Below are 25,552 nucleotides of genomic sequence, written 5' to 3'. Positions count from 1 at the left end.
TATTCATCTACAATTATTATTATTCCCTACTGGCTAACCTATTAGTTTTATCCTCCATACTATGTAACCATGCCCCTGGAAATGTCTGATTTCTTAGCCTCCTGGCTCAAGCAATCCTACTGCCTCAGCCTCTCGAGTATCTGGGACTACAGGAGTGCACTACCACGCCTGGCTAAGTTTTCTGTATTTTTTGTAGAGACAGGGTCTCATACTATCTTGTTCAGGCTGGTCTTGAACTCCTAGGCTCAAGCAATCCTCTCACCTCAGCCTCCCAGTGCAGAGATTACAAGTGAGCCACTGCCCCGGCCTCAAATGTTATTTTTGAGGCACAAATATACATGCTACTTTTGTAGAACAAAAATATGGTTTATGAATCTCAACAACAAAGTGCATGTTGGTGAGTATCAGTTTAAATAAGAACTTGAGAAAAAAATTAGGTATTTACTACAAAATTTTAAATTTAAATGACTGGTTTCTTTCCTTCATGAAGCAATAAAGCTGACTTTTCTAAAAAAGACAGTAGAAAGGAGAAAGAAGCAACTGACCCTCTACTTATCTTGTTCTTTTCTCCTTTTTTTTTTTTTTTTTTTTTTTTGAGATGGAGTCTCACTCTGTAGCCCAGGCTAGAGGGCAGTGGCGTGATCTCAGCTCACTGCAACCTCTGCCTCCTGGGTTCAAGCAATTCTCCTGCCTCAGCACCCCCAAGTAGCTGGGATTATAGGCGGCCGCCATCACGCCCAGCTAATTTTTCTATTTTTTATGGGGACGGGGTTTTGCTGTGTTGGCCAGAGTGGTCTCAAACTCCTGACCTCAGGTGATCCACCTGCCTCGGGCCTCCCAAAGTGTTGGGACTACATGCGTGAACCACTGCACCTGGTGCTACTTCCCTTGTTCTGTGATATGAAAATTATCCTAAGCTTTAAGATTCCCAAGAAAACAGCTGAAAGAATGGGGATGCGGGTAAGCTTTGCAAACCGTGGCCTTCCCCATCCACCTCTTCCCCCAACTTTTCCCATAAAAGCAACCTCTACTAATATAACAAAGCATCTTTTACAAGTAGCTCCCTACAGGGATCCTATCTGTCCTTGAGTGCTTACCACAATCTGATTTCTGGACAGCTGACCCAAAGCTTGTTGATTTTACTGATCTTCAGAAAGCCACTGACTGGCTAAAGTCTTATTGGTGAACAGAGTCAAAAATCAGATGCCCCTGCCATGCTTTACAGAGAGAGGAGTTGGACAACACAGTTACGTTTGGCTGCACTGTGGTGAAACATAGGAGGTTATCTTCTTTTTGTCTTCAATCAGCCACATTTGGGCTGAGTAGTTCTATTACATCTTCAAAAAACTGAGCTCCAGTTCTTGATGGAGACAGAGGAAGGTCATTGAGGAGGTGGTTCAGCTCAAGAGCTAAGTGAAAAATGTCTTTTGATTCAGTCCTGCTTGTGGATAGAAGTCATCTTCGGGATGGAAGAGGGAGTGAGATGACCTAGAGTCTTGAATTGGTGGATCTGCAGGAACAGAAACTAAATACAGTGGAGACCTCTTAACTGAGTAACACCACGAGATGGATTTCCTGACAATGTGCCAATATAGGCTAAATATAAAGATTAAACATGTGCAATAAAAGTGATCATGCACGTGTTTTTTCAGATATCAAATGCATTTGTACCACTTTATGAATACATGTTTTCTTAATAACTGATTATAAAACAATGTAAAAAAAATACCAATTTAAGAAAAGTAGACCCATTCAAACAAAGAGCCTATAATTTTGCTTATATGAATGGCATATCCTCACATTTAAAAAGTCAGTTCTTCTTTCAAATGACTTTTTCTCCATATACAAACTACAATCTGTCTACTCCACATAGTGTCAGTAGTAACATACATAAAATTTTAATTTGAGATGGATCTTTCAGGCTTTTTTCAAAATCTCCTAAAGAAATGGAATTCAAATTATACCTCAAGGTACTAATCTAGAATAAGCTTTTTTCAAAATCTCCTAGAGAAATGGAATTCAAATTATACTTCAAGGTACTAATTTAGAATAATCTACCCGTTTACAAATTCTAAGACTTGCATTAACCAAGTTTATTCCTACATGTCAACCAAAAGAAGAGTATGTGTCATTAAATCAGGCAATCTTTAAATGTGAGTAGTGGCCACCTCAAATTTCCCTCAAACTCTAATTTTAAAAAAACTTTAAAGGCCCACAACCAGATTACTGTGGATATAATTTAAATTTTCTACATATATTTACAGGAGTTTTGATGAACATTTTGATTACTTACTTCTACTTAGAATTCAAATATGTAAATTTACTGTACATACTCTCTCTCTCTCTTTTTTTTTTTTTTGAGATGGAGTCTCACTGTTTCACCCAGGCTGGAGTGCAATGGCATGATCTTGGCTCACTGCAACCTCTGACTCCCAGATTCAAGCAATTCTCCTGCCTCGGCCTCCCCACTAGCTGGGATTACAGGTGCTGGCTACCACACCCAGCTAATTTTTGTATTTTGGTAGAGACAGGGTTTCACCATGTTGGTCAGGCTGGTCTCGAACTCCTGACCTCATGATCTTCCTGCCTCAGCCTCCCAAAGCGCTGGGATTACAGGCGTGAGCCACCACGCCTGGCCCATATATACTGTCATAACTATTAGACCAGGAATCAGCAAACTATGGCTGGTCGGTCAAATGGAGCCTGCCACTGATTTTTGTAAATAAAGTTTTACTGGGACACAGCCATGCTTCACAATTTATGTATCGTCCATGGCTATTTTTATGCTGTAACAGCAGAAAAAGTAGTTATGACAAAGATCACAAAACCTAAAATATTTACAGCTGAGCTGGCCCTTTATAGAAAAAGGTTGCAAACCCCTGATATAGGCAATTATTAAAACATATGTAATACAATTACTTTAAATTGTTTTTAAATGAAACAGAAATAAAAGGTAGAATTAAAATTAGTTATAAGTCAATCATAACAAATTTACCACAAAAAGAAAAAAAAAATGTAAAGCAAGTCCCAAGAAGGCACTTCATCTGGCTTTGATTCAGATGAATAAATTGATCTCTACATATAGATTATATATACATATATAAGTAAATGCTATAAAACTAACATTCAAGAATATACAGATACATGCTATGGAAATGTTCATTTAAAAATGGTTAATTTTTCAAGTGAATTTCACCTCAATAATTTTTTGTTTTTTGAGACGGAGTCTCACTCTGTCGCCTAGGCTGGAGTGCACTCTTGGCTCACTGCAACCTCCGCCTCCGGTGTTCAAGCGATTCTCCTGCCTCAGCCTCCCACGTAGCTGGGATTACAAGCGCATGGCACCATGCTCAGCTAATTTTTTTTGTATTTGTAGTAGAGATGGGGTTTCACCATGTTGGTCAGGCTGGTCTTGAACTTCTGACCTTGTGATCCACCCACCTCAGCCTCCCAAAGTGCTGGGATTACAGACGTGAGCCACCGCACTCGGCCAATACATTTTTTTAAAATAAGAATATATATAGTACTTTACAGGTTTCTACCTTTAAGTGGGCCACATCATAGTACAGTGGTTAAATATTTAAGTTACGTCTTACCTAATAATGTGGTTTCTCCAAAATCTCTTAGATCATCTCAGACCCTTGTGTATATTTCTTCTTTGCCAGTAGATGGAGACAACACCACTGAAAGTTTAAAAGACATCATTCCCTGTTTAAAGGGAGCTTGATGGTCTGAAAACTGGGGGAACCCTAACCCAAAGATTTCTTCATTTATTTTTTAAAAGATAGAATGGCTATGCCAAAACCAGAAATCCAAGGGAAAGTACCCAATATTAACTACAGATAGCTTCAAAAATTTACTGAAGAGTAACTAAACTCTGTCTGCGATGTGGTAACTAAATCATATTAAAATGCAATCATCTCTATAGCTTGTAAAGTTCAAACTACCTGCTCTGTGCTCCCATTAATGCTAGATCATTTATTTTTCAGTTTCAGAAAGTGTAACTCAGAATATATAAGAAAAAGAGTTCTCTGAATTCCATAGATGCAGTACATATATGTACTTTTTTAATTAGACATATATGCTGCTAGAAGCTTTTTATTCAAAATAAGACAACTATCCAGATCCACATGAAATAATAACTTTAAAAAGAGAGTTAAAGCAGAAATGGTAGAAGCAGTAGAAAAAAATTCAATTTTATCATCATACTGAAGAGAAATACTCATGAAAGAGAAGAATCAAATTTACCTACTTAAGTTTCTTATTTTACTACTAAAAATTACATAAATGGATGAAAAACCCATCTGTAACAAATTTCAATTTCAAACCTAGAAGCTTAAGAAGTCATCTCAAAATCATTTATCTATGTCTTTCAATTAATAGCTTTCCTTTCCAAATTCGAAGACTTTTTTTTTCAAATGCAATCATGAAAAAAACCCAAAAAGCAAAAAACAAACAAAGAAAAACCCCAAGGTTATCGAGCTAAAAAGAGAAAACTAAGATATGACTATACTATTTAGATCTGCCACAAAGACTTCTGTCCTTAAAGTCCACTAAACAAGAACCACCAATCAGATAGAAAATGTCTCAAGAAAAATATTTGCCTTAAACCAAATAACAAGCTTTGAAAGGGAACAGAAAAGTCTTTAATTTTTAATTTTATGTGTATTTTGCTTATCTCCTGATTATCAGGACCAAAATCTGCTTACATAAAAAGTGAATTCAGTATTCACATATTTATTGCCATAGCTGCAATACCTACCTGATGTTAAAACTAGACAATAAAATAAATCCTTTTACAACTCATTACTAGACAAAGTAGGTTAAACTAGCCATGAGCCACAAACTTCTTTTTAACTCTTAAATTTCATGATTTCTGTGAGACAACAACTATTATCTGCCAAGAAAACTATAACCACATCCTAACTGCCTATTAAAAGCACATAAACAACCAAACACCTTTTCATCATCCACATGGCAAATGCTCTGTGACTTTATTAAGTTAAGCTTTAGGCTGGCTCCCTCTTGACAGACAACAAACTTTTTGATCCCCAATCTTTGAACAACTATTATATAATGAAAATAATGCTAATTCAATAACAACCTCCAAAACAGAAAGACACTTTGCAATTTTCAAAGTGAACTCACTTAGATTATTAATCTTATAATAATGGGAAAATCTTAAACATAAAGTAAAAACAATGGCCAGCACACATAATCCACAGTGAAGTGTTAATAATATTTGTATTTTGCACTGTTACCTGTCTATCAGCACAGATGAGAGAGAAATGCTTAAACCCAAACACCTTAAGTAAAGCAAAAACTAGAAAAGTGTCCTGGAATTCTCAGATTAATAATAAAAGAGATGTACTAAAGTGTAATTTTCACAGACCACATTATTATTTCTACAGGAAATAAAATGACCAACAAGGAATGAGTTTTCTTTGTATTAACTTGATTTTTGGAAAACAAAAACACCAGGAGTTAACCTGACAAGTTCCTCTTGGGGATCTATGGTATCAGTGTTCCTGCCTCCACCTGCTGGCAAACAGATTACAAAACTAGCAGAGATCATCAGGGTAAGAGAGTTAGCATTTTTGGAGTAACAAATTAATGTTGTTTTATGCAATATCTAGCATGATGCTAATTTTGTTAATAAATTATTAAAATGTTGATGAAATCCATTATACTTCTACAGAAAAACACATTTAATGTCACATACACACAAAAAGATTTCTTTCTTCAGAATGTTACCTATCAGGCCAAAAATCATTTTAAAAATGTTAATTACCTGATAAATGACATCTTGGAAAAGGACTGGAAAAGTAAGTGCTGCATCTTCTAGCTCATTCAGACTACAGTGCACTAGTGTTTCATCCTTAAAATAAAAAACACATATTGACTCAAACAAGATAGTAAAAGAAACTTCAAAGGATAATTTTATGTACTCATAATCACCAAAAACACTAAAGCACCCACTCATATGTGGAATTTTACATTTATAATATATTACGATATGTGGCACAGCAATGTGGGATAGGAGTTTCTAAAGTCACCGGTTCTCAAGTGTAGCTCCTGGACCAGCAAGCAGCATCAACATTGAGAACTAGTTAGAAATGCAAATGTTAACTTCACTTCTGATGATCAGAAACTCAGGAGAGGGGATGGGGCTCAGCAATCCCTGTGTGGTTTTTTGTTTGTTTTTGTTTTTTTTTTGACATGGAGTTTCCTTCTGTTGCAGTGGCACGATCTCAGCTTACTGCAACCTCCACCTCCCAGGTTCAAGCAATTCTCCTGCCTCAGCCTCCCAAGTAGCTGGGATTACAGGCGCTTGCCACCATGCCTCGGTAATTTTTGTATTTTTTGTTAAAGACAGGGTTTCACCATATTGGTCAGGCTGGTCTCGAACTCCTGACCTCAAGTGATCCACACACCTTGGCCTCCCAAAGTGCTGGGATTACAGGAGTGAGCCGCCATGCCTGGTAGCAATCTGTTTTGTTTTGTTTTGTTTTGTTTTTTGAGACAAGAGTCTTGCGCTGTTGCCCAGGCTAGAGTGCAGTGTCAAGATCTCAGCTCACTGCAATCTCTGCCTCCTGGATTCAAGGGATCCTCCTGCCTCAGGATCCTGAGTAGCGTGTGCCACCACACCTGGCTAATTTTTTTGTATTTTTAGTAGAGACAGGGTTTTCATCGTGTTAGCCAGAATGGTCTCAATCTCCTGACCTCATGATCTGCTGGCCTCAAGATCCACTGGCCTCGGCCCCCTAAAGTGCTGGGATTACAGGCGTGAGCCATCATGCCCGGCCTAGCAATCTCTGTTTTTAGAAGCACTTCAGATGACTCTGACACATAATCAAGTTTGAGAAGCACGGCTCTGAGTTCTGTAGTTGCCAACTTTTACTTAAATCTACATGCATCTACTTTTTTATAATTAGTAAGTTTAAGTGTAGAATCTAATTATTTAAAAAATATATTCTGTTCATATAACTCCTCATCCTCCAACTTTTTATAAAGCATCTTACTTTAAGTAGGTGTTTTAGCATCTCACAAATTATGTTTCATACACGGTTTTATTAAATAGCAAACAATGAAAACTTCTCGTTCTTAATTACCACATCTTGTTTTCTCATTAAAAGATTAAGAAAGTAAGGTGAGTTCAAATAAGGCAGGCACAAATATTTATGTCCATTTCTCAAACCTTGAATGCTTAAATTAAAAAAAGGCTTTCATTAGTATCAAGTGACAGAATTAAAAAATAATAATAATAAAGTGGCTAGTAACAATCCCTGAAATTTTCAGTATGTTTAAGATCAGCTAAAATAAAACACAAATGTTCATCCTTTGTAATCCCACAACTTATTAGCTGGAGTGTTTCTTTTAACCTAAAGTTAAACTCTGGGAAGGCAAAGAACAAAAATACTCTAGATATGCCTCATTTTAATAGCATACCAGACTAAGCATTTCATGGTATTCTCTTAGCATCTTAAGTATTTTCTTTACAACTGAATCATAATTAATCATAATACTTCATCTATGGCCTATTAAATTTTGAGTATTCTTCATCTACTTCTGTAAAATTACTTATGCTTTGCCAATTCTTATCTTTCCTTCTCTGTTACCTGCACACTAGATTCAAAATAATAGGGTCAAACTTGATCACATCAATTCCTAAATTCAAAATCACCTTTTTCTTTCTTTCTTTTTTTGAGACAGAGTCTCACTCTGTTGCCCAGGCTGGAATGCAGTGGCACAATCTCAGCTGACTGCAACCTCTGCCTCTGGGGTTAAAGCAGTTCTCTTGCCTCAGCCTCCTGAGTAGCTGGGTCTACAGGCACATGCCACCACACTCAGCTAATTTTTGTATTTTTAGTAGAGATAAGAGTTTCACCATGTTGCCAGGATGGTATCGATCTCCTGAAAGACCTTGTGATCCACCTGCCTCAGTCTCCCAAAGTGTTGGGATTACAGGCGTGAGTCACCGTGCCTGGTCAAAATCATCTTTTTCATTGTCTCCACTGACCTGCACATCAAATCTGTGCTACTTATAATCAGTTTCAAAATTTTATTTTTATTTATACTCAAATAAGTACCTTAGGACTTCTGGATACTTCTCTTATATCTCTTTGGCTAGGCAAAAACTAGCTGCTGAACTCTCAAAACACAATTATACATGCAAATTTAAAATAATAGACTTCTTCCTCAAGATAAATTTTCTTTTTTTTTTGAAGCAGAGTCTCACTCTGTGAACAACCTGAACAAGGCTGAAATGCTGTGGCACAATCTAGGATCACTGCAATTTGCACCTCCTGGGTTCAAGCGATTCTCCTGCTTCAGCTTCCCAAGTAGCTGAGATTACAGGCGTGCAACACCACGTCCGGCTAATTTTTATATTTTTAGTAAAGATAGGGTTTCACTCTACTGGTCAGGCTGGTCTCCAACTCCTGTACTCAAGTATTTGCCCGCCTTGGCCTCCGAAAGTGCTGGGATTACAGGTGTGAGCCATTATGCCTCAGCCTCCTGAGTGGCTGGGATTACAGGCACGTGCCACCACGCCCGGCTAATTTTTGTATTTTTAGTAGAGTTGGGATCTTGGCCAGGCTGGTCTTGAACTTCTGACCTCATGATCCATCTGCCTTGGCCTCCCAAAGTGCTGGGATTACAGATGTGAGCCACTGAGCCCGGCTCTTTCCTTCTTTTAAAACTGAAATGATATCCGGCTTTGCTGCTCAGGCTGCAGTACAGTGACAAAATTGTAGCTCACTGCCACCTCAAATTCCCTGCCTCAAGGGAGCCTCCTGTCTCAGTCTCCCAAATAGCTGGGACCACAGGGTTGCACCACCAGGCCCATTCATTTTTTGTAGAGTCGTGGGTCTCACTATGTTGTCTAGGCTGGTCTTGAATTCCTGGGCCAAATGGAGGCTCAAAGTGCTGAAATTATAGGCATGAGACACTGTGCCTGGCTAAGATAAATTTTCTATGAGAACTAAATCACATCTCCAATTATAGGGTACCAGAAACAAATGCTTAATAATATTTTCCAATATGACATGAGATTTCATTTTTTACCAATATCAAAAATTAGTTCCTTCCCCAATCCCACTGCTTTCACTTTACTAGCCTTAAAAAAAGTAAACAAATTTTAAAAATACAAAATCAATAAGAAATTAGAGGCAGATAGGAAATAGGACTGTATATTAAATTTGGTTAGCAAATAGGAGATAACTGTTTTCAAAGCTCTTCTGGGACCCTAAAATATCATTTTTTTTTCAAGAAAGAATCTTGCTCTGTCGCCATGGCTGGAGTGCAGTGGCATGATCTCAGCTTACTGCAACATCTGCCTCCTGGGTTCTAGGATTCTCGTGCCTCAGCTTTCCAAGTAGCTGTGATTACAGGTGCATATCACCAGCTAGTTTTTGAATTTTTAGTAGAAAATGAATGGGTTTCATCATGTTGGTAAGGTTAGTCTCAAACTCCTGGCCTCAAGTGATCCACCCACCTTGATCTCCCAAAATTCTCGGATTACAGGCATGAGCTACTGCCCTGAGCCCCTAAAATACAAATTTTTAAATATCGGAGATCAGATTAAAAACTTTGTTAGTCAGTATTAAGAAACTGTGCTTTTAAGACTATTAATCAAAAGTTTATTGGTATAATATATATATAAAAATAAGGGTTATGGTCTTGCATATGGTTAATTCAATTGACCCAAACTATAGTTGGTCCTTCAGGAAAACATGATCCTAACAAAAAAGGAGAAAGCTAATATAGACATGATTTAAAAAAAGAATTTCACCCGTTTATTCTCTCTACCTTTAGAGACTTACCAAGTCTAAAACTAGGGAGAATTCCGGTGTGCTTCTTGTTTTCAACGGAAGAGCAGGTTTCCTATTTAGTTGTTCTTCTGTCAGTGGCGGGACATGTTTGATGAAATAATAGCTATAAATCAGATTTTTGAAAAATTTCAACATTTTACTTTTTATAAATATAAAACATTACTAAGCTCAGCCCATTTAAAAGTCTATAAAGCAGTTAACCCAGAAAACAAAACTTATAAAATATGTTAATAAAAGTGAAAATATAGAAATTAGTATCTCTATAAATCCGTCTCACTCTATCACAGCTTACTGTAACCTCTGCCTCTTGGGCTCAAGTTATCCTCCCCAATAGCTGGGACTACAGGCATGTGTCACCGCGCCCAGCCAATTTTTGTATTTTTTATAGAGACAGGTTTTGCCATGTTGCCCAGGCTGGTCTTGAACTTGAGGGCTCAAACAATCTGCCTGCCTGGGTCTCTCAAAGTGCTGGGATGAGCCACTGCACCCAGCCCCAGTGAAAGTTGTAATACCTACAGGTTATATACCCAGTAAAAGTTGTAATACCTACAGGTTATATATCTTGACAATATACTATTTAGCCACCAATCCACATATATAACAAACTTTCATCATGCTCCAAAAAGAAAGGTGGGGGAGGGAGGAAGGGGGGGAGGGAAGAAGGGGGAAGGGAGGGAGGGAGAGAGGAAGGGGAAGGGAGGGAGGGAGGGAGGGATGGAAGGAAGGAAGGAAGGAAGGAAGGAAGGAAGCAAACAAACAAACAAACAAACAAACAAACAAACAACTAACTCACGGGTCAAATACTTCCCAGTCTTCTTCATAGGTGGCCTCTGCATGGGCTGATGAATAACCACTATCTGGAGTTACTGGCACTGTTTAACACAGTGAAAGACAAAATGTTGTTTTTACTTAATGCTTCATGAAATACACATTTTTATTGCTCCTATGTAAGATCTTCCTGAAGCCCTGTAATACACATCTTTCTGCTTCTATATAAGATCTTCCTGAAACCCTGTGTATTTTAGATTAAAAACAGAAATAATTTGTAAACAACACATAAAAGCAAATTTATTAACATATGGATCTAACTTTAAATCTAAAGGGAAAAATGACCACTACAGACAAAATGGCAAATCAGATCATAGCTAGAATTAAGATGCTTATCAGCTAAAAGAAAATGTACTACTTATTAATAGAAAAACATACTCTAAAAAAAGGAATCTCTTAATTGTATAATGTTTACATGTAATCACCAAAAAAAATTTCATGGTGCTCTTATAGGGGTAATAGTTTAAAAAGCACCTTGTATACACAGGCAGTCAATAAATGTATCCTGACATTAGACCCCAAATTTTTTTTTTTTTTTTTTTTCTTCTGAGATGGAGTCTCATTCTGTTGCCCAGGCTGGAGTGTAATGGCACAACTCAACTCACTGCAACCTCTGCTTCCCGGGTTCAAATGATTCTCCTGCCTCAGCCTTCTGAGTAGCTGGGATTAAAGGTGTGCACCATCACGCCTGGCTAAGTTTTGTATTTTTAGTAGAGATGAGGGTTCACCATGTTGGTCAGGCTGGTCTCGAACTCCTGACCTCGTGATCTGCCTGCCTTGGCCTCTCAAAGTGCTGGGATTAAAGGTGTGAGCCACCGCGCCTGGCCCAAATGTAGTTTTTAAACCTGAGATCCACAAACAGTCTTTAAAAGGTTCATGAACTCTTTGAAGACTTATTTTAAACAAATTGTATGTACATGTTTCCAGGAATCTCAAGACTACAATCTTAAAAAGTTAAGACATGTGGCCAGGCACATTGGCTCACGCCTGCAATCCCAGCACTTTTGGAGACTAAAGTGGGCGGACTACCTGAGGTCAGCAGTTCGAGAGCAGCCTGACCAACATGGAGAAACCGTCTCTACTAAAAATACAAAATTTACTGGGCATGGTGGCGCATGCCTGTAATCTCAGCTACTCAGGAGGTTAAGGCAGAAGAATTGCTTGAACCTGGAGAGCGGAGGTTGCAATGAACCAAGATTGCACCATTGCACTCCAGCCTGGGCAACAAGAGCAAAACTCCATCTCAAAAAATGTATATAAAAATAAAATAAATTAAGAAATGCTACTCTATGCAGAAACCGTTCTTTATTTTAGTTTTTTTGAGATGGAGTCTTCCTCTGTCACATAGGCTGGAGTGCAGCAGCACGATCTCAACTCACTGCAACCTCCACCTCTGGGGTTCAAGTGATTCTCCAGACTCAGGTTCCCGAGTAGCTGGGATTACAGGTGCCTGCCACCACGCCTGGCTAATTTTTTTGTATTTTTAGTAGAGAAGGGGTTTCAGCATGTTGTCCAGGCTGGTCTTGAACTCCTTACCTTAGGTGATCCACTCACCTCAGCCTCCCAAAGTGCAGGGATAACAGGCGTGAGCTACCTCGCCCAGCCAGAAATTGTTCTTTTAGTCAGTCTGTCTCTTTTTTTTTTTGAGACAGGGTCCTGTTCTGGTTCGCAGACTAGAGTGCCGTGGAGCAAACACTGTGGTCTTGACCTGGGCTCAGGCAATCCTCCTGCCTCAGCTTCCCAAGTAGGTGGGACTACAGGTGTACCACCACACCTGGATAATTAAAAAAGTTTTTTTGTAGAGACAAAAAAGGGTCTCATTATGCTGCCCAGGCTGGTCTCAAACTCCTGAGCTCAAGAGATCCTCCCTTCTCAGCCTCCTTAAGTACTGGTGAGCCATCGTGCCTGATCAAAATCACTGCCTTAAAAGACATATTATTTTACTTCTAATTTATAAACAACTTAAAAATGATCCAGAAGTAATTCTATACTTCATGCCATAGTTCATTCCCAGTTTGAGCTAAGATCATATCATTTGATAGAGCTTTAGAAATTATACTGGGAATTTTCCAAGACAATAATTACAACTTAAATGTAAGAAGACAAAGGTAACTTATAAGCCAAATAGGAAATGTCTCAGATATAAAAATTTAAAGTGGAACCCAATAAAAATTTCTGTGATGTTTCTATAGAAATGAAATGGTAGAGAATAGTCTTTTAAGACAAAACAGTCTTTTGTCCAATTATAATGTATTAACACCTTTTGAGACAGAGTCAACCTGGTGCGTATGTTCAACGCATGACATCAGATGTAAAACAGAATTTTTGTGCATCTCTGAGAGTACTATGCTTCTAATAATTAGCACAAGAAAATGTATCTTCCAACAACTTACTGTTTCAAGTTCCTATTAACCTCAGATAAATGAAACAAAATTTATTTTTATTTATTTACTTTATCATTATTTTTCAAGACAAGCCTCACTTTGTCACCCAGGTGCAGTGGCATGAACACAGCTCACTACAACCTTGACCTCCCAGGTCAAGCAATCCTCCTACCTCAGTCCTTCAGGTAGCTGGGACTATAGGTGTATAAGCCATGATGGCCAGCTAATTTTTTATATATTTTTTTTGTAGAGACAGGGTTTCACCATATTGCCCAGGCTAGTCTCAAACTCCTGAGCTCAAGTGATCTGCCCACCTCGGCCTCCCAAAGTGCTGGGATTATAGGCATGAGCCATGGTGCCCAGCCAAGAATATTTGTTAAATGCTTATATGTTAAGTATTTTGCATATTTTATCTCATTTAGCCTGCAAAACCTTGTATTATAATAGCCATGTTAAAGCTGAGAAAACTGTATTTGAAACTGTCTCAAGGGCTTAAATCAGTCATCCAAAGTAATACAGCCACCAGCTTCCTACCTTCTTTTTCTCTTTGGCTATGTTCTCAAGGAAAATAATACTTTTGTCACTCATATTCATCTTTTAAGATCAGTATAAATGTTACCTCTATTTATGTTCTCATGATCATCCCAAAAGAGTAACTGTAATATGTCACACCATGTCATTAAGCTCACTTCTTTGCAGCAGCACTCACCATACTGTATGGTGATGTTTCTGTATACTTGGCTCTTCAGTTACATAACAAACTTCTCAGGGGTCAATTCATCAACAGTTCCCATCACAGAAAAATAGGTGCTCATAAACGTTGGGGGAATAAATGAATGACTGTGACAACTATAGTAAATTTTAATTTTCCCTTCTAGAAACCCCTAAGGTTATAGAAATCCTTTCTCCATCCTCACAGTTGTCAGAAAAAATAAATACAAAGGCTTATAAACCAGCATGAAAATACAAAACAAACATCAAACAGGAAGCCAAAACTCTGAACTTTAGTCTATACTTTACTTCATTAGTCTTATACCCAATGCGCAAAGTAATAAGCATAAAATGACGGGTCAAAGGTGGGTTAATTGAAAGTATCATTCACAAAATGAACGTAATTGATTTGCTTGTTGGAGTCTGTATTAATATAAATTTAACATTATAGATATGAATCTTTTACTTGATGAATTTAAAATAAACCTTTCCTATTTTGCTGCTTGTCCCTTCATATTGGTATTACTGGATTGCATTATATAGAAGCTTCATAATTGTACCATATTTTCTTTAAATGTTTTCTGCTATGTCAATGACTTTTTTAAAAGCTTCCTTTTTATAGCTGAGAGAAGTACAGATGCACCTAGACTTATGATGGGGCTATATCCCAATAAACCGATCATAGGTCACAAATATCATAAGTCAAAATGCATTTAACACCCTGATAAACCCATTGTAAAGTAAAAAATGTTGAAGATGAACCACTGTAACTCAGGAACCATCTATATATTATTCTATTTCCTTAAACCAAACTATGTTTCTTTTTTTCTTTCCCAAGACTGGATCTTGCTCTGCTGCCTAGGCTGGATTGCAGTGACTCAATCAATCATAGCTCATGGTAGTCTGGAACTCCTGGGCTCAATCAAACCTGCTTTAGCCTCCTGAGTAACTAAGACGACAAGCACACGTCACCATCCCTGTTAATTAAAAAAAAAAATTTTTTTGGCCAGGCAAGGTGGTTCACACCTGTAATCCCAGCACTATGGAAGGCTGAGGTGGGCGGATCATTTGAGGTCAGAAGTTCAAGACTAGCCTGGTCAACATGATGAAACCCCATCTATACTACAAGTTAAAAAAAAATTAGCTGGGTAATCCCATCTACTCAGGAGGATGAGGCAGGAGAATTGCGTGGACCCAGGAGGCAGAGGATGCAGTGAGTCAAGATCGTGCCACTGCACTGTCCAGCCTAAAGGACAGAGCTAGACTCCACCCTACATGGGGTCTGGCTATTTTGCCCAGGATGGTCTCAAACTCTTGACCTCAAGCAGTCCTCCTGTCTTGGCCTCCTAAAGTGCTGGGATTACAGGCCCGAGCCATCATGCCTGACCCCAAACTAAGTTTCTTAACTAATAGATATTTACTGGGCTCTCTCAAATACCTGGTACCACAATAAACAAACAAAAAAAAATTTAAGATGAAATCTCCATGCCCTAGTGAGATGGCCTTCTTCAGTTTTATTTCTGCTCTTAAGAATGATGGAACACAATTCCATCTTGTACCTTATCTATCTACCACAATATTCAGAGGTAATAAATTCCTGATCCATGTGTTTCCACATTTCAAGGATAACTGGCTCAGAAACCCAGTAATTATGTTTGGCAGATCCAAGTCAGGCTGCAAAGTTAGGTATATGAGGAGATCTAGGAACAGAAGCACCTATGGGGGGATCTCATCTATGTAATGAAACAAATCTGAAGGTATGAGACTGCTTCTAGGTAAAGACCTCAGACATAAGGGTCCAAGACTTGTGCAATAATGATAAGGATGTTCATGAACATGAGCACATATTTTGTTAGTTGTGTCAAATTTCTCCAAGTAATAAGATTAGTGGAAATAATTAAACTGTGAAATGACTAATACTTGATCAAAACCTTTAAAAAATATTCAATTTCAAAATGACTTTGGATTTTTGGGACAAAGTTTTGTTTCCAATTTTAACTTTTTTTTTTAACTTCCAGGAAGAAAAACCTATGCATATAATCTGCTTATTTAAGAAAAATATGAAATACTGTATTTTTATCAACTACTCATGAAGATGTATAAGAAATTTTCTTCACCTGTAAGGGGTGGGATATCACGATTAACTGTTTCTTCTGCTTCTTCTAAACCATTGTTTATTGATGCTCTCACTTGAACTGCTTGATTTGAGTAAGCTGCTCCATTAGTTGATGTAGTAGTACTGGTAGTGATCTCATCCACCTGTTCCATATCAAGCTGTTTTACTATTTCTTCAGCTTCAACAGCCTGTCCTGGAGAATCTGATCCTGATGTTCCTAAAATCATAATTCAGTGTATTATTATCATTTAAAAATCCCAACTATTTAGAAAAACTAAATACAATATCACTGTACAATATATTTATTAAGACTGATCATTCCTACAGGTGCAAAGCCGAGAATATTGTTTTTTAGAGAATCTTTGCCAGCCATTTCAAACAATGAGGAATGAAGGCTTACGGGATAGAGTAACATTTGTGAGCAACGTTTCTGCATCCTAGTCATGTGTGCAATTGTAATTTTTCAACCAGAAGTATCAAAAAATTAGCTAACTGTTCTAATCATGAGAACCTTTTAATCAAAAGACAGAAGAATAATTTCTCAGCAAAACTCTATCTCAGTAACGACTGGGTCAGGTGTGGTGATTCATGGCTGTAATCCCAGCACTTTGAGAGGCTGAGGCAAGCAGACTGGTTGAGCTCAGGAGATTAAGACCAGCCTAGGCAACATGACTGTCTCTACAAAAAATACAAAAACTAGCTGGGTGGGGTGATACACACCTGTGATCCCAGCTACTCAGGAGGCTAAAGTGGGAGGATGGCTTGGGCCCAGCAGCTCAAGTCTGTAGTGACCTGTGACCATACTACTGCACTCCAGCCTGAGTGACAGAGCAAGACTCTGTCTCAATTCAAAAAGAAAAAAAAAATGATTCCAAGTCTTTCCATTTCCTTCTGGAATCTTCCAAATGTCATTTTAAACAAACATAACAAAATTAACCTCCAATATTCTCAACTTCCTTAGAGAACATCCCTTCTCCCATGTTGCTTTAAATTTAACCTCTTTCCTAAAAGGTTTTCCTGATCCCTTCCCTCAAATGCTCTTTATTCTCCCATACCCAACATACTAATAGAATCACAATTCATTTATCTCCATTGCTACTATACAATCACTGGTTTTCCACCAATGTCACATGGCTATATAATTCTTCACTTATCCTCGCTGCTGGCACCTACCATCAACTGCAAGAATCCTCTCAATCACAAAGGAGTTTAATACACAGCTACCAGTTTACTCTTCTACTTAACACAGTATTTTGTCTAGTTGTTATTAAAGATGATGTCAATGATTCATCCAACAACTAATCCTCAAAGTTCTTGCCCTCTTCAGCTCCAACTATCTTCATTCATACTGCTCTATATCAGTTACTACCATGGCCATAACCTGGACCTTAACACTGAGAAATTTCACCTCTGAAACCTAAAATTCTAACACTGTATTAACCACTTACCACAACCTCCTAACCTTCAAATTATATCTCATACTCCCATTATATGTGATCTTCGAACCTGATAAAGGCCAGTGTGTTTAATTCCAAACACATCCCTCAAACACTTCTTCACCACCCTCCTCATCTAGTTAGACTTCGTGGTATATCACTTAAACCCACTCTCAAGCTGGCAGCCTCAGTAGCCTTGATTTCTTATTCTTTCACTGCCATCCATCAAGAAATCCCTCTTGAATTAACATAACCAACAGGTTTCTCAGACCCTAGTCCCAGGCTATGGAACAAAAAATACAATTACAAAGACTGGTCATAATCCAAATAGAGAGAAAGAGAGAGAGGGGGAGACAGGGGCATGGAGACAGGGGTGGGGAGAGGGGTAGGGGTAGGGGGGGTGAGGGCGAGAGTGAGAGAGAGAGAGCGAGCGAGCATCTCTTATAATTATCAAACTTCAACTCCTTGTTCCCCAAACATCTATTTCTGTACATATCTTCACAGATTCTTCAGCATGAAGAAAAAATATTACTACTAAATAGTATAATTTTTTGAGATGGAGTTTCACACTGTCTCCTGGACTGGAATGCAATGGCATGATCTCAGCTCACTGCAACCTCTGACTCCCTGGTTCAAGCGATTCTCCTGTCTTAGCCTCTTGACTAGCTGGGATTACAGGCACGCGCCACCATGCCCAGCTAATTTTTCTATTTTTAGTAGAGACAAGGTTCTCATCATGTTGGCTGGGATGGTCTCGATCTCCTGACCTCATGATCCGCCCGCCTCGGCCTCTCAAAGTGCTGGGATTACAAGTGTGAGCCACCATGCCCAGCCCTGAATATTTTTATTTGAATATTTCATGGCATCTCAAACTCATCATGGCCCAAATTACACTCAATTATCTATCTCCCAGGGACTTTATTTTCCTTGAATCTACTCTTCTGTCATCTTCTCTATTCTCTTTCACCTCCAATCTACACCAAAAATGTGTCTATTTTCTGTCCTCTGATCCTTCCTGTGTTCTCTAATACAATTAAGGTCTCATCAAGTCTCACATGAACTACTACGAGTCTAATAATTGTTCTACCTGCCTACAGCCTCTTCAGAATCTACCCTACACACTATTGCCCAAGTGATCTTTATAAAACATAAATTAGATCATATTATTCGCCAACTTAAAACCTTTCAGGCTGCTCTGCCTATGGAGTAGCCATTCTTTATTACTTTACTTTCTTAATAAACTTGCTTTCACTTTGGAAAAAAAAAACACCTTTCAATTATCACCTACTTGAATAAATTTATTATCTTACTGGGTTAGCTCTATAGTATGACTTCTTCATAGCTCTCCTACCTTATCCCTTCTCAAATCCACAGTTCCATCAATTACAAACTACAATACACTCTCAAATACACTATGCTGTTTTCTGCTGCAAGGCCTCTACTCATGCTGCTCCTACCTGGAATGCCTTTTACCACCTTTCCAGATTCAGCTTTTCTTTCAAGCCTTTTGTGAGCCACTACTTCCACTGCCCCCACCAGAGGACAGTGCCATTCCATTCTTTTTCTTTTATTTTTTTAAGAGACAGGGTCCCACTTGGCTGTCCAAGCTTGAGTGCAATGGTACAATCATAGCTCACTGCAGCTTCAAACTTCTGGGTTCAAACTGCTGGGTTCAAGCATTCCTCCTACTTCAGCCTTTGGAGTAGGTAGGACTATAGTGCACTTGAATAATTTTTACTTTTTTTGTAGAGACAGGGCCTTACTATGTTGCCCAGGCTAGTCTCAAACTCCTGCCCTTGAGCAATTCTCCTGTCTCAGCCTCCCGAAGAGTTTGGATTACTGGCATCAGCCATCACACCCAGCTCACAAGGAGCTGTATATTTTTAATGAGGTGGAAAACAAACGAGATGCTGACAAAATACGCTAATAAAATAAAAAAGATCTTTTAAAAAACTATGTATTTTTTTGCTGGGCGCAGTGGCTCACATCTGTAATCCCAGCACTTTGGGAGGCTGAGGTGGGCAGATCACTTGAAGGTCAAGATTTTGAGACCAGCCTGGTTAACATGGTGAAACTCTGTCTCTACCAAAAATACAGAAAAAAATTAGCTGGGCATGGTGGTGGGCACCTATAGTCCCAGCCACTTGGAAGGCTGAGGAAGGAATATTGCTTGCACCTAGGAGGTGGAGGTTGCAGTGAGTGAAGATCACGCCACTGCACTCCAGCCAGGGCAACAAAGCGATACTTCATCTTAAAAAAACCTATGCATTTTTTAAAATCCAAATCACAGGTAATGGTTTATACTTACCATTTTTATTTGCTGGTGAAAAAAAGTTGAAGACAGGTGAAAATATGGTCCCCAACAAAGTAGTCCTTGGAGGACTGCCAGAGGAAGGATTATCTTCTAATTTTCCATTTTGTTTTACATGTTGATTTGTCATTTCATAACTACCAGCTTCTAAAAAAGAAAAAAGAAAAAAGTCATGATCTAGAAAATACTGACTTTCAGAAATGTTATAAATCATTTACAGAAGTAACTCTTTTTCCCTCAAAATACTTCATGAAAGCTAATTAATGCTAATGTTCAGAAGAGGTTATTAAAGAAACGCTGTGGTAAATTACTTGTAAGTCAAATGCTCTATATGTGTTTGTAATGCTAACATTTAGTGAATTTTTTCAAAGTAGATTTACACCTGTAGACTGAAAGTCTTCAAATCAACACAGTATAACACAAAATGAAGAAAATTCTTTGTAAGCAAGCAAACTAGTTCCTACTATCTAAAACACAAATTATTTTATTTTTGTTTATATTCTGGGATGATTCTACTTCATAAAACCTTCCCTTGCTGGGCGTGGTGGCTCATGCTGTAATCCCAGCACTCTGGGAGGCTGAGGCAGCTGGATCACAAGGTCAGGAGTTCAAGAACAGCCTGGCCAATATGGTGAAACCCCGTCTCTAATAAAAATACAAAAATTAGCTGGACATGGTGGCAGGTGCCTGTAATCTCAACTACTTGGGAGGCTGAGGCAGAGAACTGCTTGAACCTGGGAGGCGGAGATTGCAGTGGGCCAAGATTGTACCACTACACTCCAGCCTGGGCAACAGAGAGAGACTCCATCTTAAAAGAGACAGACAAAAACAAACAAACAAAAAACCCAAAAACACTTCCCTCACATCTGTTTCTATATAATGAATGACAGCTAAATGAGTAGAGGCAACATAAATCTACTGAAGCAAAGACTACATACAGCAGTGTCAAAAATTACTTGTGGACACTGAGGCACCATCTCAGAGTGGCTAAGGAGAATAATGGTAAGTTTCCTGTAAATAAATATGTTCCACAGATTTTTTAATGTAAAAGTAAAATCAACTGTTCTAATTAATCATTCTTTAACTTTCCACAACTTGATGTCTACCATTATATTTATTTCCTTCTTTGCTATGTTCTTTTAACTTGTTTCTTCTTTTTTTTGAGACAGAGTCTTGCTCTTGTTACCCAGGCTGGAGGGTAGTGCCGTGATCTCGGCTCACTGCAAACTCCGTCTCCTGGGTTCAAGTGATTCTCCTGCCTCAGCCTCCCAAGTAGCTGGAACTACAGACGCATGCCACCACACCAGGCTAATTTTTTCGTATTTTAGTCAAGATGGGGTTTCACCATATTAGCCAGGATGGTCTTATCTCCTGACCTCATGCTCCGCCCACCTTGGCCTCCCAAAGTACTGGGATTACAGGTGTGAGCCACCACGCCTGGCCCCCACCTTTTTTTTTTTTTTTTTTTTTGAGACAGAGTCTTGCTCTGTTGCCCAGGCTGGAATGCAGTGGCAAGATCTCAGTTCACTGCAACCTCCGCCTCCTGGGTTCAAGCAATTCTGCTGCTTCAGTCACCTGAGTAGCTGGGATTATAGGCGCACACCACCATGCCCAGCTAATTTTTGTATTTTTAGTAAAGACGGGGTTTCACCATGTTGGTCAGGCTGGTCTCGAATTCCCAAAGTGCTGGGATTGCAGGCATGAGCCACCATGCCCAGCCTAACTTGTTTCTCTATTTTGTCCCCACTTGTCTTGTCTCAGTCTTCTTTTTCTCCCCTCTGGTTTGTATTTTTCTAACAATAAAGATATATTATTGCACTGGTCAGAGACAAGGGGAGAAACTGCTGCTGTGTTTAAGACAGCACTGGTCAAAATAGTACTCCATAATCTAAAGGAGGGATTCCCTAACCCCCTACCTGCTGGTACTAGTCCACAGCCTATTAGGAACTGGGCCATACAGCAGGAGATTAGCAAGCATTAATGGCTGAGCTCTGCCTCTACTACCTTACCTGCAGATAAGCTGCTGCATTATATTCTTTTAGGAACATGAACCCTATTGTGAACTGCATATGCAAGGGATCTAGGTTGTGCAATACTTATGAGAATCTAACTAATGTCTGATGATCTGAGATAGAACAATGTCATCCCAAAACCATCCCCATCACTGACAGTGGAAAAACTGTGTCTTCCACAAAACTGGTCCCTGGTACCAAAAGGTTGGGGACAGTTCCTCTAAAGTTATAGCTGTCTCTGCTTTTCCTTAATGTTTTTCCTCCTTCTTTTTGACTTTGAGGAGTTTCTCTGCTATACAATAAGGTATTGAGAGATTTATCAACAGCTACACTATTGACATTTCAGTCTGATAATTCTTTGTTTTGAAGAGCTGTCCTGTGTATTGTAGGATGTTTAATAACATCGCTGATACCCACCTGCTAGACACTGGTAGCCACCCCTTCACATGTTATGACAACCAAAAAGGTCTCTAGATATTGACAAATGACCCTTAGAGGAAAAAACCACCCCTAATTAAGAACTACTGGACTAAGTGATGCAAGTCCCCTCTGAGCTCTTAAGTAGCATAATCTAGGAAAAAATTTGGTACATATTTCAATTAAATTAAGTCACAATCATTATTGCTTTAAGAAATGAGTTTATTAGATGTCCAAGATGTTGATCCATACACATTTTTATGCTAAAAAGCATAAAAGTATATACTCTATCTTTACTTATTTTAATTCAAAGTAAAATTTTTAAAGTAGCACATTTTTATTTTACTACGTTACTAATACCTAATACAAAGATTATGAAATTGAGGCAAAAATTACTCAAAGTAGTTTTGTTTTATTTCTGAGACAGAGTATTACTCTGTTACCCAGGCTGGAGTGCAGTGGCACAATCTCAGCTTACTGCAACCTCCGCCTCCTGGGTTCAAGCAATTCTCAAGCTTCAGCCACCTGAGTAGCTGAAATTACAGGCAAGCACCACCATGCCTGGCTAATTATTTGTGTGTGATTTTAGTAGAGATGGGGTTTTGTCATGTTGGCCAGGCTGGTCTCAAACTCCTGGCCTCAAATGATCCGCCAACTTTGGCCTCTCAAAATGTGAGGATTACAGGTGTGAGCCAATGCACCCGGCCTCAAAGTAGATTTTTAAAAATACCTAAGAAATGTGTCAGGTGAGATCTCTGCTTACACCTAAATAAAACAGTATCTAAATATTAACAAACCTCCATTTACTTGACTTTTCCGTCTTACTCGAGATATCTGTTTGTTAGGTTTTTCTCCTGCTCTTGGTGTTGACGTGATCAAATTGTTATCTATATCACGTTCAATTCTACTCCGTTTTGAAGGATTTTCTCTCTCTTCCTTAAGAGAAAAAAAAAACACACTAAGCACAGTCATTCTGCCTTATAGGTTACAATATTAAAATGAGAAAATATGGTATAATATACTTTCCTCTGTTTTTCATATACAGGAAAAACAAAATGCAATTACAGGTAATATCAAATAGTAGTAGAAAACACAGGAAAAATTTGACAGAGCTGTAAGAATATGAATGTATTTACAATATACAAATATAATTACAGCATCCCCACAATTCAGATCCCTTCCTCAAGGTCCACTAAGTTTTCCATGCTATCAAAATACTGAATTACAGAATGTGCTCTAAAACTTCAGCAGTTTTCCCTCATTTTTAGAACTGTCCCAAAGAATAGAGATCATTTCCTTAAGTGACTCAGGGTAGGAGAGAGAGCCCCACTGAATGTACTGGCAAGTCACATATTGTCCAAAAACAGGGGGTGGGGGTGAAGGTGGGGACTGGCACTGCCACACCCCCTCAGTGCAAAATTTGTATTTTTCTAAGTTGTCTCTAAGATAGGCAATTAAGGGGGAAAATCTTGGTAAGGTGGTGCTCTTAAATCTATGAATCCCCACATAAATACAGAGAACTAAAGAAGCAACAAAAACCCATGGGCAACATTTACAACAAAACCAGAAGACAAGGTATTCCCCACAAACTCGAAAATGGAAGCAGATGAGGACACACCAACAGGCACAATACCTAAATGTCCATATACACCAGTGCAAAGGAAAACAGAAGGAAGCAACAAGTGGCATGGTACACCTGAGAACAGAAGCCCCAAACACCTGACAGGTACGTAGTCACTGGAAACCACAGCAGGCCAATTTGAGAACAGCAGATGAAACAAGGGGCAGGGAAGTTGGGGAGTTGCTGTCCAGTCCAATAGCATAAGAGGTCTATGGTTAGAATTGAAATGACAGGAACAGTCTGCTCCTATGAACTCTTGAAACTGACCAACTATGGGCCCCTTCTAGAAGAGTTTCCATACTGAGGGGGAAGTATTGGGAGTGAAATCAAATGTTGGTAGGGCAGGCACAAAAGAGAGGAAAGAGAAATTCCAAATAAACACATAGTAGAAATAAAAGACAAAACTCAAAAAGCATCACTAATATTTTGAAAACATTACATAAAAACAAAATTTGTTCAAAGAGATACCCTGAACTATACAAGTTTCTGAAAATTCAGAAAAACTACTTTCACATAAAAATGATCAAGAAAGTGTAGATATAAAAATCCCAAACTATTATAATGAAACACACATGGAGCCAAAAATACCTCTATAAAGAACACATGTAAGAAAAACATGCATAGGGAAAAGATTAAAATTATAATCTTTTATTTCAAAACCAGACAAAATACATTTAAAAAAATGAGGCCAGGTGTGGAGGCTCATGCCTGTAATTCTAGCACTTTGGGAGGTTGAGGCAGGAGGATCGCTTGAGGCCAGAAGTTTGAGATCAGCCTGGGAAACACAGCAAGTTCCTATTTCTACAGAAAAAATTTAAAAATTAACCAATCATGGTGGCAGGTGCCTACAGTCCCAGTAACTCAAGAGGCTGAGGCAAGAGGATCACTTAAGCATAGGGATTTAAGGCTGCAGTGAGTCATGATTGTGCCACTGCACTCCAGCCTAGGCAATATAGCAAGATCCTATCTCCAAAAAAAAGAAACCAAAAACAAAAAGGAAAGGGAAAGTGAAAGGGAGAGGAAAGGAGAGACATAAGAAGAGGAAGAAAAACTTAGAACAAAAGATTTCAAAAATTTTTACAAATCATTTCAGAAATAAAGACTACACTAGAAGGGGCCCAAGACAGAGTAAACATTAGATTCTACCTTTAAAAGAAACAGAGGGTAAAATGAACAATTTTGCTTTTTTGAGAGCCAGGGTCTCACTAAGTTGCCCAAACTGGTCTCAAATTCCCAGGTTCAAGCAATCCTCCTGCCTCGGCCTCCTTAGTAGCCGGGACAATAGATGTTGGCCAACACACCTGGCAAGGGAAAAAATGATTTTTTTTTTTTTAAAGAAATGAAGAAAATGTAAAAGCCAGGAGTAACATGTCAATTCAAGACATGTTTTATTTTTTATTTAGACAGTCTCACTCTCACCCAGGCTGGAATGCACTGAGTAGTACCACCTCGGCTCACTGAAACCTTCACCTCCTGGGTTCAAACAATTCTCCTGCTTCAGCCTCCCGAGCAGCTGGGATGACAGGCACCCACCACCACACCCAACTAATTTTTGTATTATTATTAGAAATGGGGTTTCGCCATGTTGGTTAGGCTGTTCTTGAACTCCTGACCTGAAGTGATCTGCCCACGTTGGCCTCCCAAAGTGCTAGGATTACAGGCCTGAGCCACCATGCCTGGCCCAATCCAAGACATATTCTAAACTTAACAACTTTAAAAAAAAAAAAAAAAGAAAGAGAAAAATTATAAAAGATTTGACAGAAATGCTTTTCATGCTGGAAGAAAATAGAATAACATTTAAAATGATCAAGATAAAATGTGAGCTAAGGATTTTATATCCAGCAAAACTGATTTTTGAGCATAAAGGGCACTGTTATCAACAT

At 38.7% G+C, this 25,552-nt stretch overlaps 1 protein-coding gene across 2 annotated transcripts in view; it reads right to left on the bottom strand.

The window, feature by feature from the left end:
• CTDSPL2 (CTD small phosphatase like 2) overlaps positions 1-25,552 on the bottom strand; it is a 106,467-nt gene that overhangs the window by 24,149 nt on the left and 56,766 nt on the right. For both annotated transcript variants that reach the window (XM_012442202.2, XM_012442203.2), the window contains exons 3-8: positions 22,846-22,984; positions 19,617-19,766; positions 15,874-16,089; positions 10,627-10,705; positions 9,825-9,936; positions 5,792-5,878 (exon numbers count right to left, since the gene is read on the bottom strand). In XM_012442202.2, the coding sequence (XP_012297625.1) occupies positions 5,792-5,878; positions 9,825-9,936; positions 10,627-10,705; positions 15,874-16,089; positions 19,617-19,766; positions 22,846-22,984 (783 nt within the window). The remainder of the gene's footprint in view (positions 1-5,791; positions 5,879-9,824; positions 9,937-10,626; positions 10,706-15,873; positions 16,090-19,616; positions 19,767-22,845; positions 22,985-25,552) is intronic.

The sequence above is a fragment of the Aotus nancymaae genome, unplaced genomic scaffold (assembly GCF_030222135.1).
Source record: "Aotus nancymaae isolate 86718 unplaced genomic scaffold, 86718_ANA_hifiasm-v0.15.2.pri h1tg000062l, whole genome shotgun sequence".
Lineage (NCBI taxonomy): Eukaryota > Metazoa > Chordata > Mammalia > Primates > Aotidae > Aotus > Aotus nancymaae.
Note: the sequence above shows the minus strand (reverse complement) of the source record. Positions and strands in the feature narration are given on the sequence as shown.